At 48.5% G+C, this 13,072-nt stretch overlaps 1 protein-coding gene and 1 long non-coding RNA gene across 10 annotated transcripts in view; one reads left to right on the top strand and one right to left on the bottom strand.

Moving 5' to 3' along the window:
- Window positions 1-13,072, top strand: part of LOC143372828 (trehalase) — a 36,317-nt gene that overhangs the window by 16,035 nt on the left and 7,210 nt on the right. For 4 of the 9 annotated variants that reach the window (XR_013086370.1, XM_076819406.1, XM_076819407.1 and 1 more), the window contains exons 3-6: window positions 3,567-3,653; window positions 10,519-11,301; window positions 11,386-11,519; window positions 12,202-12,755. Coding sequence is in view for 8 of the 9 variants with exons in the window: in XM_076819406.1 (XP_076675521.1) it covers window positions 3,567-3,653; window positions 10,519-11,301; window positions 11,386-11,519; window positions 12,202-12,755 (1,558 nt within the window). In the remaining variant the exon portion in view is untranslated. Of the gene's footprint in view, window positions 1-224; window positions 290-3,566; window positions 4,249-10,518; window positions 11,302-11,385; window positions 11,520-12,201; window positions 12,756-13,072 lie in introns of those variants that run through there. The other 5 variants (XM_076819408.1, XM_076819410.1, XM_076819413.1 and 2 more) reach the window with 3 other exon arrangements.
- Window positions 9,304-9,925, bottom strand: LOC143372839 (uncharacterized). Its single transcript, XR_013086374.1, has 2 exons — window positions 9,606-9,925; window positions 9,304-9,543 (listed from the first exon to the last, which is right to left on the bottom strand). It is a non-coding gene; the product is annotated as an uncharacterized LOC143372839 (long non-coding RNA).

Raw genomic sequence — 13,072 nt, 5'->3', positions numbered from 1 at the left:
CCAGCTTCCCTGCCGTCGCCTCTCCTTCCTAAAACGCGAAGGGCGCAGCGCGAGAATCGGTAGTCGAGCGCTCGAGTCCCGCGAGCACGCCACGAGACACCACGCGACACCTTGCACCGGAGACGGAGACTGCAATCGCGGCCTGGGAACGCTCGAATCGTCTGCACCTGGTCGTTCCTCCACGGAGGATCGCGACCGTCGGCTCGATCGCCGATCGACGGTTGGCGATCTCGAGGGCGTTTGGAGCCCTTCGTGGATTAGCTATCCGTTCAGGTGGGGAAAGAGGGTCGTAAGTACTGAACGTTGGGTGTTGCGCAAGATTCCTATCCACCGGGGCATTCTCCCCTTTCGAATCGGGGACTTTAGTGGGGCCATCAGGATCGTTAGATTCCTTGCGGTTGATGTCGTCTTCTCTCTTTCATTTGGGAGTGCGATGGGTGACGCTCGGTTACCTCGCGCGCTTATCTCTGCACGAGCCAACGATCGTTCCGAAATGGCGGGTTTTTGAAAGTCATGTGCCGCTTATGCGATACAGGGACAGAGAGAGAGGCGACGGAGGAGCGAGCGAGCGAGCGGGAAGTCGCGGAGAAACAGCGAGGAGGATATTATTAATAGAGACACAGGAGGATCGTACACTGTGCGCGATGGTATTGCGTTGCAACGACGACCTTTCCGCGCCGAAAATGCATACATAGTCTTACGCTATCGCGTGTCCACGAGGTTGTCGCGATCGGACGATCGATTTATAGTCGATGGGAACGATACGTCCAGCGCGAACTCTTCTCGACCGTTGCTTCCCATTAACTCTTTTGTTGATTAGTAATTACACGATGGAACGTGGCAGAAAAGTGTGCTTCTTTGGATGCAAGAATAAGCCCTCGGTGCCGAAAGTCAGTTTCGAGAAAAGTGTCTGTAAACATTACGAAGTTAGATATTTTTTATACATAGTGATGCTATTGTAAAACTGTCTATATTATTTAAAAATTATGTTATAAATTAATCAGTGAAATTAACTTCAATTATTGCCTTCTCAGGCCCTTCTTGCATAGAGTGGACAAATATAGGGAAAAAATTGTTTTATTTTTTATTTAATATTTGCATAATACTTGAAAAAAATATAGAATATTGAGAAAATATAGTCACAAAAATAGGCATATATCGTGTCACGTTCAGGTTGATGTATGTTTGGATTAGACACGAATTAGAGTGAGTTGGTCAACATTGATTCACAAAATTTACCATTGCTTTGCCAATTTTAAATATATCTAATTGTGCGTTTTATGCAAAACCGGCCAGAGTGTCCTGAGGTCATTCTTGCATCCAACGGTACAATTAGAAAACTATCTTTTGGACAAAGGAAAGTGGAAGTACACCTAACCTTTCTCCTCCGCCTTCCTACCGTAACTGACAATCTTATTTGCAAGCCGGTAGCTCGAATGCGAAGTGTATCTCGATTAACCCTCGGTTGTCACACTGGGTCAAATTGACCCTGCAATTTTTTAAGCAAAAAACTTTTTGTCGCAACTCTTATTGCTTCAATTTTTTTTAAGCACGACGACTCTTTAAACGTCAACTTTCAACGACGTGTATATATTCTACAATGTTGAAACTTTATCTCAGAATTTTTCAGACTTAATTTAACAAATAGTTTATAAATAACAACCGATTGAAAATTGGCAGGGTCAAATCGACCCAGTGTGACTACGAGGTTCGAAAAAGTAGGTGCGACAACCGAGGGTTAAACCTGCCGATCCAGTTTGCGGTACCAGATTTTTCGCACCGAACGTCATCATTTTTCCTCGTTTAAAGGGGCTTCCCCGTGTAGGCAGCTCGCAAATGTGGAATATCTCGAGCGTTCGTTTCTTATCAGCTTCTTCCACGTAGAAGTTGCAGCGCAAAAGTTACGGCTTAAGTAATTTCGATGGAAATAATGCGCGCGATAAGAAGCGGCTGAAGAACGGCATAGGACAGTTGATAAGCGGCGAGTGAGATGAGAGAAAGATTCGGATGAGCTATCACGGAAGGTGGATATAGGCGGGCGAGCGCACGTGTCGCCCGCGTGGCTCGTATGTACGTGAATCGGTGTCGCTTAACGACAGGAATAGGCAGCGCAGCCTGCAATTTGATGTTTCTTCTCGATGGTGCGCCACCGCGGAGCTACGGTGATCCCGGCCAGGCTCTTCACACCGCGATAACGTTGTCGTTTATCTCTCCCAACCAGCCGCGAACGTCCTCGCCGATCTCGTTACGAGATCACCTCTTCTTCTTTGTCATCAATTAGAATCGATTCGTCTCCTCCTCTCCCTTCTTCGTCGCGCGCTCGAGTGTCATTAGAAAGCCATTAATGCGTGTTAATTTTAGCGACCCCGTGGGAACCTGTTCTTTGCACGCGCGATAGCGGCTCTTCATCATTTAGAGCACCTTTGTTATCGACGAGCGCAAATGGAAAATAAATACGCGACGGGCCTCGAAATCGCAATTAGCCCATCGTTTAGCCGCGGCTATAAATCTGCACGGGGCTCGGCCGAGTGAATCGCGAGCTCGTGGAAATTTATAATACCCGCTGTTTCTGATGCACTCGCAATCGGGCGTATCGCGTGGAAGATCGCCGATCGATCCTCCGCGTCGGAGGCCACGCTCGTTAATTCCCTCGAAGGCGAGTCGATGATTCTGCCCGTGATTCGGCCGACTCTTCCCTCCCGCGAGAGGACACGGTTACGAAGCCGCGGTTGATTCGCATCCCGCTGGGTGGTCGCGTACACGGCATCTATTTTTGCGAGACCATTGCGTCAAAGCCTTAGCCTCCCATTCAGAGCCGCGAATAGAACGTCTCTCCTCTCTGTCTCGTCCCATTTCGTCCTGCTGACAGTGCATAACACACCTATTCTCTGGCCACCGCGCCGCATCTACCATCGAACCTTCCACTTGCTCGTTCACTCGTGATTAATTTTATTACCCCCCGACACTCGAATCTCGCTCGTGGAGCTAGTATCGGCGTCTCGTTGTGATCGAAACTCATTGTCTTCTTCGAAAAGTGATAGTAATAATAAGTAAGGCTTGTGGTTTGATATTTAAAGTGAGTTCAAAGTGGACCTCTGTCGGTAAAAGTAGCCAGTGGCGGATTTAAGGAAAAAGGCCCGGGTGGCAGACGTTCCGAGGGGTACATATTTTCGCAAAAATTAAGAGCTTCCGAAGGTCGCTAACAACCCGTTAAATCCGCCGCGCTGATAGTAGCCGATGGTGATTTAATCGTTTTGGAATACGCAGAGGGTGTTCCTGGTGGACAGATTTCCGCGGATGCGCCGCGTCGATGGTGACGAGGCGATTGCGCAACCACGAGCGAATTAAATCCGTAACCCGCGACGAAAAGTCACGCGAGCGTAGTTGTCGCCTTTTTATTTCCGTCCCACCCTGACTGCCCCATTCGCGCTCCGCGAAGGGAGGAATTGAAGGGGGGAAGGAATTTAAGTTCACTCTCAACGAAAATTTATTGAAGTTCGTACAGTCGACGTAGACTACGAAAGGGAACAGGTGTCTAACCGATCCGTGATCGTTTTCTGTTGCAGGGAAGATGCGGCCCTGCTGCTGGAGCTGAGACCGCCTCGCAGGCTGCGAAAGACGGAAGGTCCGCAACCTCGACCGATCAGCAAAAAGTAAGGAAACCTCGAATCGATATCGCCTCGCGTCTCGTCCTTTTCCACGTTGCTAGCGAACCAAATCGAAAGCGAGATAGAACAGAAAGCACGAAGCAGAGACTCAGAACGAAAATTCAGAGATAATACACGGAGAAAAAGAGCAGGCACAGGCGAGGGCTAGAATAGAAAGTGAGAGAGTTTTGAGCGCGGCAGAGGGGGAGAGAAAGGAACGGAGGAAGAAGAGGCGCAGAAACGATCGATTGTCGTAGAATCAAGATCGAAGGAGGAATAGCGAAACGAAACGACAAGGACTCTTTCGAAGAACTAAAGAGGGAGAAAGAGATAGAGAAAAGAAAGAACCGTTCGTACCGATCACTTTCTTCCCCTGTCAGTCCTCGTTCTCTTAAGTAGACAGAACAGTGGGACGAATCGGAGAGAGGGGCGATCGTGTCGAGGGGAGATAGCGAATTAACGAGAAAATGGCCCCGAGCTCCACGGGCAGCGTGTCGATGAATCGCCTGCTGAATGCTGCGTGCCTCGCGTTCCTCGTCGTTCTTCAAAGTTCCGCTAGCGCGGACAGGGCAGGCTTCGCGAAACCGCCTCCGTGTCAGAGGTAAGTACAAAACTGACCAACAACTATCCCCCTGATCGCTGGCCACCGCTATATGTATATCGTAGTGCCGATGTATATCCGTGTTATCGTCAACGCTTCCAACGATAGCGCGCTCGCTTTCCTCCTTCCTCCTTTCTCTCCCCCGCGTGTTTCACATTTCGTCACCCCCCTGAACGCACGCACACCTCCTTCTGTCTCTGCTTTTCCCCCCGCGGGAGGTGGGCGAGGTGGTGCACCTCGACGCGGGCGCTCTTAGATTTTACACACGTACCTACCAGCTGCTCGGAGAACGAAGCTCCGCGACGACCGCGAGGATAAACGTCCAGGAGATTCGCGAGAGGCGGTAACGCGGGTTGCGCAATCGCGTGACTCGCGGAACGCGGTGATTCAAGTGCAGGAATCCGCGACCGCTCGACTATCTGCTCTCGAACTATCAGCTATTATTTGTTAGCAGCGGGCCACAAAAGTATTCGGACACCCTTTAAAACGGAGTAACTTTTTCAAAATTGGTCCAAACGATTTGTATTTTTTTTTTAGAAGCTAGGAGGATTAGTTTACCAAGATCGCTTTTTTCAAATTTTTTAGCTAAACCTGTAATGAAAATTAAAAATCCCGTTTGTAGATTTAAGTAAATTGCACGCGTGCTGAATATTTCACCGAAATCGGGTAACGTTTCGGCCTATAACTATAATAAACTTAAAGATGGCGCATATTGCGATGCCTGTTGCTTGTTTATGCACGAACCAGGTTGCGAGGCGGGTAAAACGAGTTTCAGCGTCACGTGTGACCACGCGAGATTCTTCAATCTATTGATAACTGTCTTCAGATGCTGAGTAACGTTCGAGGAGTCTAGCATACGAGCAGCGACGAGAATACTCCTTCAGCTACAGTGCCTTAAAGGTGTCTAAAGCATTAATAGCACTCGCGTTACCGTGTGACAGGGGTTGCGCGTATAGAACACCGAGAATTGGTATGCACGAACTTAGTAGCAGCCACATGTTGCGAACAGCTGATCGAGTCATCGGTTGCTCGCAATGTCGCGCGCGTGTCACGGGACCTCGCGGAGGATTGCGCGCCCACGATCATTTCGCGTCACGGCTCGCAGAAATAGTCCGCGCTTTCGGAGAAATTCCATCGCCAGGCAATTCGATGGTCCCGCGTTGTTTCCGCGAGCACGCGACTCGTTGATTCATCGAGCCCGATTTCCCTCGCTTTTAGAGAGACTCAAAGGTGTTTACCACCGAGGTCCCTCAACTCCTTGCGCACCTAGTGGAAGATTCTCGTTATTAAAAGGGAGCTTTTGTTCGCGATGTCTCGTCGAGCTTCGTTGCCACGCTAGGGGTGGCTTCTACGAAGGAATAATCGATCGCGACGTCCACCGTCGCTCGTTCTTTCGCGACACCTCAAAACGGGAATCGCCTCGAGCCAGAGGAATGGCCTTAGCAATGAACTACGAAACGGAGCACGCGTAGCGCGCAGCAGGCTTTTAAATTAACCTGTTCCGCAAGTACAATGAACGTGACCTTAACGCTACGTCGGAGAAGAACGCGACGCGTGATCTCCGCGCTGATCGACGCGGGACGCGTGTCCGATAGCGTCGAAAATGCGTCGCTCGCTCGCGATAACGCTCGATCCCACCGCGCGCGGTGTCTTATCTCGAAGGCCGCGGGGAACATCGACCGCGAGCAAACACCGAATAGTCTTCGTTACCTCCAATAGCTTCGACGCATTAATTACCCTCGTGACGCAAGTCGCTAATGCCCCGCGAGATTTCAGCGGTGTTCTGTTATCTTGTTCCACCGAAGGAGCGTTGTGGAACGTCCGCTGGGGCCCCGTGGGCCGGTGGAAATCGGGTCGAGGGTTCCGCGCACGTTTCACGTCGGTCGCTTCAATTCGCGCATCCTCTTTCTCGAGTGATTCCTCCGGATAGTGACGCGCGTACGCGACGCGACGCGAGATTGTCGCTGTAACGAATATCTAGATTGCCCGCGACAAATATTAGGCTGATTAAGGGAATACGAGCCGTTCGACGGTGTCGCGATAAGATTCCTTCCAGCGAGCTTTGTTCTTCGGGTAACTCGTTGCGTCGACATCCGCGGACGGTTCCCCAGCGTTTGTCGCCCGAGTGGAAACGCTTCGAAAAGAGTATAAGTATCTGGAAACACGGCGATCGCTATCCCGTCCGTGCGCTCTTGCCGCGGCGAACGTGAGACTGCGAGTGGACAAGGCGGGCACTCGGTCCCTCTCAGTCATTCGCTGTTTCTCTCACTCCACACGATAAGGAAATCAGGAGAATTTGCACACCGCACTTTACCTTTTCCATCTAAAGCCGGGAACACACCTGAAAGTTCAGCTAAGCTATGCTGAGATTTAAAAAAAATTATCTTCGATACATTCTTATGGGATCGGTTCCACCAAAAGCGAAGATAAGCTGTGCTATGCTTTTTCGGAAGCTATTTCTTAGCTTTTAACTTCCGAAAAAACATTGGACAGCTTGGCTTACAAGGGAGCATCCCGAAGCCGAAAATTCAAAAAATTCTGAAACTCTGTGAATACGTAGGGAATTTCCTCCTGATTATAACGCAATTTTTGTTTGCTGCCCAAATTCACTCTAAGGGGGTGTAATTGACCCCCGAAAATCCGGTTATTTTCCGATTTTGTGTTACAATTCGTGAACTGTAAAATAATTTCTTTACCAAATGATAGATCTAATTAAAAGAAGTAACTTCTGACTTGAAACTTTCGTTCTATCTCTTACAAAATCGGAAAATAGCCGAATTTTCAGGGGTTAATTTCACCCCCTTCGAGTGCATTTGGGCAGCAAACCAAGATTTCGTTGTAATCCGGAAGAAATCCCGTACTTATTCACAAAGTTTAAGACTTTTTTGAATTTTCGGCTTCGGGATCTTCCCTTGTTAGTTTTGGGTGGAAACGCTTCCATAAGAATGTGTGGAAGCTAATTTTTTTTAACTTAGATTCTAGGCGGATCCTCGGCTTAACACGCTTCCTCCCGCGACTCTGCAATGAGCAGTCGTCTCCGCATCTATCGCTCCATTGTGGACTCGCGGTCCTTCCCGCGTGGTCCCTGCAGCTTGCAGGCGTGCCTTTTGCATTCGGGAGAAATGATAGCAGCTCGCGACACCTTGAAACGGGAAGCTGCTCCTCGCTGAAGCACTCGCGACGGATCTCTAGGGCGAAGGTCGAGCAGAAGCGTGGGAATGCGTTCTCGCACGCACGATCCGCGCGGCGGCACTTTGGCCGCGTTCCTCTTTGCTCGAGGAAAACGAGAGGCCGCGTTCTCCCACGGTAATTCGAGCACGAACACTTCTTATCGAAGATTCCAGCGTTCTGTGGGTCGCGACGAAATTAATCGAGTCACGGCTTGTCGCGTGTCGGGACACGCATCGCGGGAACCTCGTCTCCAAGGCCGTCGTTGCTGCTCCGGGTGCTGGATAAGTCTTTGTGGGCTTGTACAGGATGTCCCGTAATTCGTGGTGCGATCGAAAAGAGCTTGATTCTTTGAAAATGTCAGACGAAATCTGTTTGTTCTGCATAGAGCTGACTGGAGCCCACTTGAGCTTTATTTGTGCGACCAGTTTGAAAAGTAGGTTACTTGGGAGATAGCGAGAATCTTCTACGGTTGGGGGGAAATATCGTCTGACTGCTTGGAAGGCTGGAGAATCAAAATACATCTTCCATCGAGCAGTTAGGCTAGTTACGGTGTCTAGAACTGTAGAAACTGAGTCCATACTTTTACGTACATTTAGAGCCGAACCCTTGAGCGGTGGATAACTTAGAACGATATTAGAATCTCATCTCGTTACAATCTAGAATCCTTTCCTTCGCAAAGAAGTAACGCTAATAGCAAGTAATTCGTGTACGTAGTTTGATAGTTGGGATGGGTCGAAATGGCCTCGCATCCGCCAGGCGAGGGTTAAGCTAATAATGAAATTACTTGTCAGGTTCAGCAATCAAATCGCAATCTAAAACTTCTCTAAATTGATTAACTCCGTGCTGCACAGCTCCCTAACTCTACCGCGCTCCACAAGTAGGGTAAACATGCCTAAATCGTACCCCTTAAGAACAAATGCTTATTACATGAATAAAATGTACAAAAAAATTGTATGTTAAAAGATTTTATTAAAAATGCAGTTAAAACTAAATTAAAATGCACTAAAAAATAATTCTTTTCTTGTACTACAATTTCCATGGTGATATACTACGAACGCCTGCAAAGTTTTAGTTTTACTATTCGCGATGCGACTAACGTCCCGAACGCAGCGGCTTTTTGTCGTTTTTGTAAAGAACGCGAGTGGCTGATTTCAAGTCGTTTGGATTTGTGGTTATGGGTTATATTTATTGATGACTGGGTAATTTTTTCACCTACTCGGGGTTAATTTTTTTTATAAATATTGTATTGTCACCCAAACTACGCACGCCTGCAAAGCTTCAAGACAATTGGATAGTTGGAAGTGGGTTAAATTTGAGTTGCCAGATTTCAACCATACATACATTAAACAAACAGAGGATCGAAGCTGAATAAAATCGTTTAAAAAATAACAGAGAAAATGAAACACAATTAGTGGTAATCAACTCTTTATTAATAGAATAAACAGTTCTATAAACTCAAACAACCAAAAATAATCAAATCCTATTCAAAAACGATTTATTTTCAATACGGAAAAAGTACGATTTAGGATTAATGTTCCTAAATCGTACCATACTTGTCCTAATTCGTACTTTCAAATTTAATTACTACAATCGTCGTCACGTACATATTCAAAAGTAATTCTAGCTATTCCCGCGCAAAACTCGTGTACCTATATTTTGCACTGCGCGCACTGTATCATATTTTCCTGTCTATTTTCTTGACACAATTTACAAACCCAGCTTTCATTTTCATCGTCTTTCTTCTTCATCTTTTCTTTCTTTTGCGTATTAATTTGGGCATATTCTTCCTCTCACGAGATCCCTTTTTTGCTGTTCTGGTTTTTCTGGTTATGAGTTTCTTTTTAGCCTCGTACAATTTTCTTCCTAGATTAAGCTTACACACGGTGGTACGAAATAGGAACATGAATCAATTTGAATTCAAATCTATGGCGCTAAAATATAGGGCACTGTTCGTTGATGTCAAAACAAGAAATAAACTTGAAAATGGACGTAGTTTCACATAGAAATTTGTTGCACTGATTCTCACAAATAGTAATTACACAAAATCCTTAAGAATCATGGCAAAATTTTAGTGAAAAGAAGTGATTCGGCTTGTTAATGGCGTATGGCTAACTGTTGTTTAAACTTTACACACTTGCGCTTACGCACGCAGGTACGAATTAGGCAAGCTTCCCCTATATAGATACTTGCGTTGGAAGGGATTTGCAGCAGTTCTCCGGACCTACCACGAATTACGCGACACTCCCAAACGGAATAGACATAACAGTTCGTCGCTCGAATAGGCTCGACCCTCGGTGAGACGGTAATCCCGCCAAAAAAAAAAAAAAAAACTGGGAAAGTTGGAAAGTATGGTCCAGGGATCATTACTTCCGACCGCTAGTCGCTCAAGAACGCGTCCCAGTGGATGGAAGGATCTCAGGACCTGGCTTCTTTCTCCGGATTACAGTAGAGCGTCAATTATCCGATCCAGTGTTGCATCATCGCTATATTCACCACTAGTTGGAACTAGCGTAGCGGTACACACATACTTTGCGCAATATTATTTAATAAGTAACTTTATGTGTAATTCCTATAGTTATAACCTGGGTAAGTACACGCATGCTTCATTATCCGAACACCTCGATTTACCGAACCACATCGGTTCCAAGTAGTTGGGATAATTGACGTTCTACTGTATTTCGTTCCCGGTCTCAGCCGTTGGGCTCCCCCAGTGCTGGATTAACCAATAAGCAAAATAAGCAACTTCTTGGGGCATCGGGAGAAAGGGGGCACCATAGAAATCTTTTGAATTTCAAAATCTAACTTTTGTTAGAAACACTTTTTAGTGAAATTATCGGAAATGCGTAAGAAATCGTACATTGCGCTGCAGCGATCACCCGGTATAAGGGGGCCTGAAAATTTTTGAAACGCTTAGGGCCTCTAAAGGTCTTAATCCGGCCCTGGGCTCCCCAGAAACATGGAGCATGAATTACGGAAACTTTCGGCGTCGAATCGCGCGATCTTTCCACCCCCCGCTCGGAAAGGAAGCAAGAGAAATCAGAAAACGGACGTTGGAAGGAAAGAAACCCGTAGACATTGCGCCTGTGTGTGACTTTGCAGCGACGTTTACTGCCACGGCGACCTCCTGCACACGATACAAATGGCGTCGATCTACAAGGACTCGAAGACCTTCGTCGACATGAAGATGAAGCACCCGCCGAACGAGACGCTGCTGTTGTTCCGCGAGTTCATGGAGAGGGTGGACCAGATGCCGACCAGGCATCAGATCGAGCAGTTCGTCAACGACACCTTCGACCCGGAGGGCTCAGAGTTCGAGGAGTGGGATCCAGCGGACTGGACCACCCACCCGAAGTTCCTAAACAAGGTACTGGACGAGGAGCTGCGAAAGTTCGCCTCCAATCTGAACCACATCTGGAAGCTGCTGGGCAGGAAGATGAAGGACGACGTGAGGATCAACGAGGACCACTACTCGATCATCTACGTGCCGTACCCGGTGATCGTGCCCGGCGGCAGGTTCCGGGAGTTCTATTACTGGGACTCGTACTGGATCATTAAGGGGCTGCTGCTGTCGGAGATGTACGCGACGGTGAAGGGGATGCTGAGCAATTTCGTCTCGCTGGTGGACAAGATCGGTTTCATACCGAACGGGGGCAGGATTTATTACACGATGAGGTCCCATCCGCCGCTGCTGATCCCCATGGTCGACGAGTACCTGAAGACCACCCACGACTACAAGTGGCTGGAGGAGAACCTCTGGCTGCTCGAGAAGGAGTTCGACTTCTGGATGACCAATCGAACGGTCGAGGTCGAGCTGGACGGCGCCAAGTACACGCTAGCGAGATACTACGAGGAGTCGTCGGGCCCGCGCCCCGAGTCCTACAAGTAAGAGCCGTTTCAACAATCTCGCGTTTGCCCCTGCGCTTCGGTTTCGCGATCGTCTAACGGCCAGCTGATTTTCCCAACCAGAGAGGATTATCTGACCAGCCAGAGCTTCCGCACCGCCGAGGAAAAGGACAACTACTACGCGGAGCTGAAGACCGCCGCCGAGTCGGGCTGGGACTTCTCCAGCCGTTGGTTCATATTCGATGGCACGAACAAAGGTAACACGGGTGTCGACCCTGGCGTGTCGACCTATCGCGTCGAGAATAAAGGGAAAGAGGGTAACGGTGTTCGCGCGGGTCCTTCTTATCTAGATCTCGAGGCAGCGGACGCTGTCGTCACTTGTGGGCGAGGGCGACTCGCGTGACCGCGGTGCACGACTTCGTTTCTGAACTGGTCTGAGACAAAGCGGCCGACGGGGCTTACCGCGCGCCTAACGAGGAACTGTGTCGGCAATTATTGTGTTATCCGCGATATCTTGGGCGAGATATCTCGATACGCCCGTTCAAGGCCCGCGCTCGTCCCGTTCCCTAAGTGAAAGCGGGGCTGCCGCTTTAGCGGAAAGTAAAGCGTATCGCCCGCCCCTGCTATCGCTCCGCTCTCGATTCTCGACGGGGGTCGTCCTTAAATCACCTAAGGGTTTTTCGGGGAAGTCAGGACTTTTTTAAAATTAATTATACAGACCTTTAAAAGAATCTTAATAATTGAAGAAATGGAATTTAAAAATCCTTACGCAAGGAAGGGGGTTGCAATATAAAATCTTACGAATTCTTATACCGGGGAGGGAGGAGGGGGTAAGAAATCGGCAAAATTACCGTTACGTAATTTAAAGATGGCCCCACACGGCAGTTTGCCGTTCCAACGCCGCGACAAGGGCCACCCCTCTACAGAGCTGTTCTTTAGGTAACCTGACCAACTTGAAAACGAGATACATTATCCCCGTGGATCTGAACTCGATAATATATCGGAATGCGCAGCTGCTGGCGCAGTACAATCAGAGGATGGGCAACGAGACCAAGGCGGCGTACTATCGGAAGAGAGCCGAGGAGTGGAAGAGGGCGGTGACTGCCGTGCTCTGGCACGACGAGGTGGGCGCGTGGCTCGACTACGATATACTGAACGACATCAAGAGAGACTATTTCTATCCGACGAACGTGCTGCCCCTCTGGACCAACTGCTACGACGTAGCCAAGAGGGAGGAGTACGTGGCGAAGGTGCTCAAGTATCTCGAGAAGAATCAGATCATGCTGAACATGGGCGGCATACCCACCACCCTCGAGCACTCGGGTGAGCAGTGGGACTACCCGAACGCCTGGCCCCCGTTGCAGTACTTCGTCGTCATGGCGTTGAACAACACCGACGACCCGTGGGCCCAGAGGCTCGCATACGAGATCAGCGAGAGATGGGTCCGCAGCAATTACAAAGCGTTCAATGAAACGCACAGCATGTTCGAGAAGGTAACTAGCCGTCCACGATCGGCACAGGCGCGAGCAGGCTGATTGTACCAATCGGTTTCAAAGTTATAAGCGTCCGTAGGGCGGAGTTGGGCATTATTCGAATAAATTTGTATTCCAATAATTTTGTATCCGAATGAATTTTTATTCCAATGATGTCGGACAAGAATTGCGAATGAAACGAAGTTATTCGAGAATAACGAACAATTTTTTATTCGGATAATGCCCAACTTAGGGACACTAGTTCAAAAGAATCGACGTCTCAACGTTGTCTGCCTTCTTATCGCGGCATCTATCCCGCGCTCGGCGTCGCTCGGCTG

This window comes from Andrena cerasifolii, chromosome 9 (genome assembly GCF_050908995.1).
Source record: "Andrena cerasifolii isolate SP2316 chromosome 9, iyAndCera1_principal, whole genome shotgun sequence".
NCBI classification, from domain to species: domain Eukaryota; kingdom Metazoa; phylum Arthropoda; class Insecta; order Hymenoptera; family Andrenidae; genus Andrena; species Andrena cerasifolii.
This window is presented reverse-complemented; position numbering and strand designations above follow the sequence as displayed.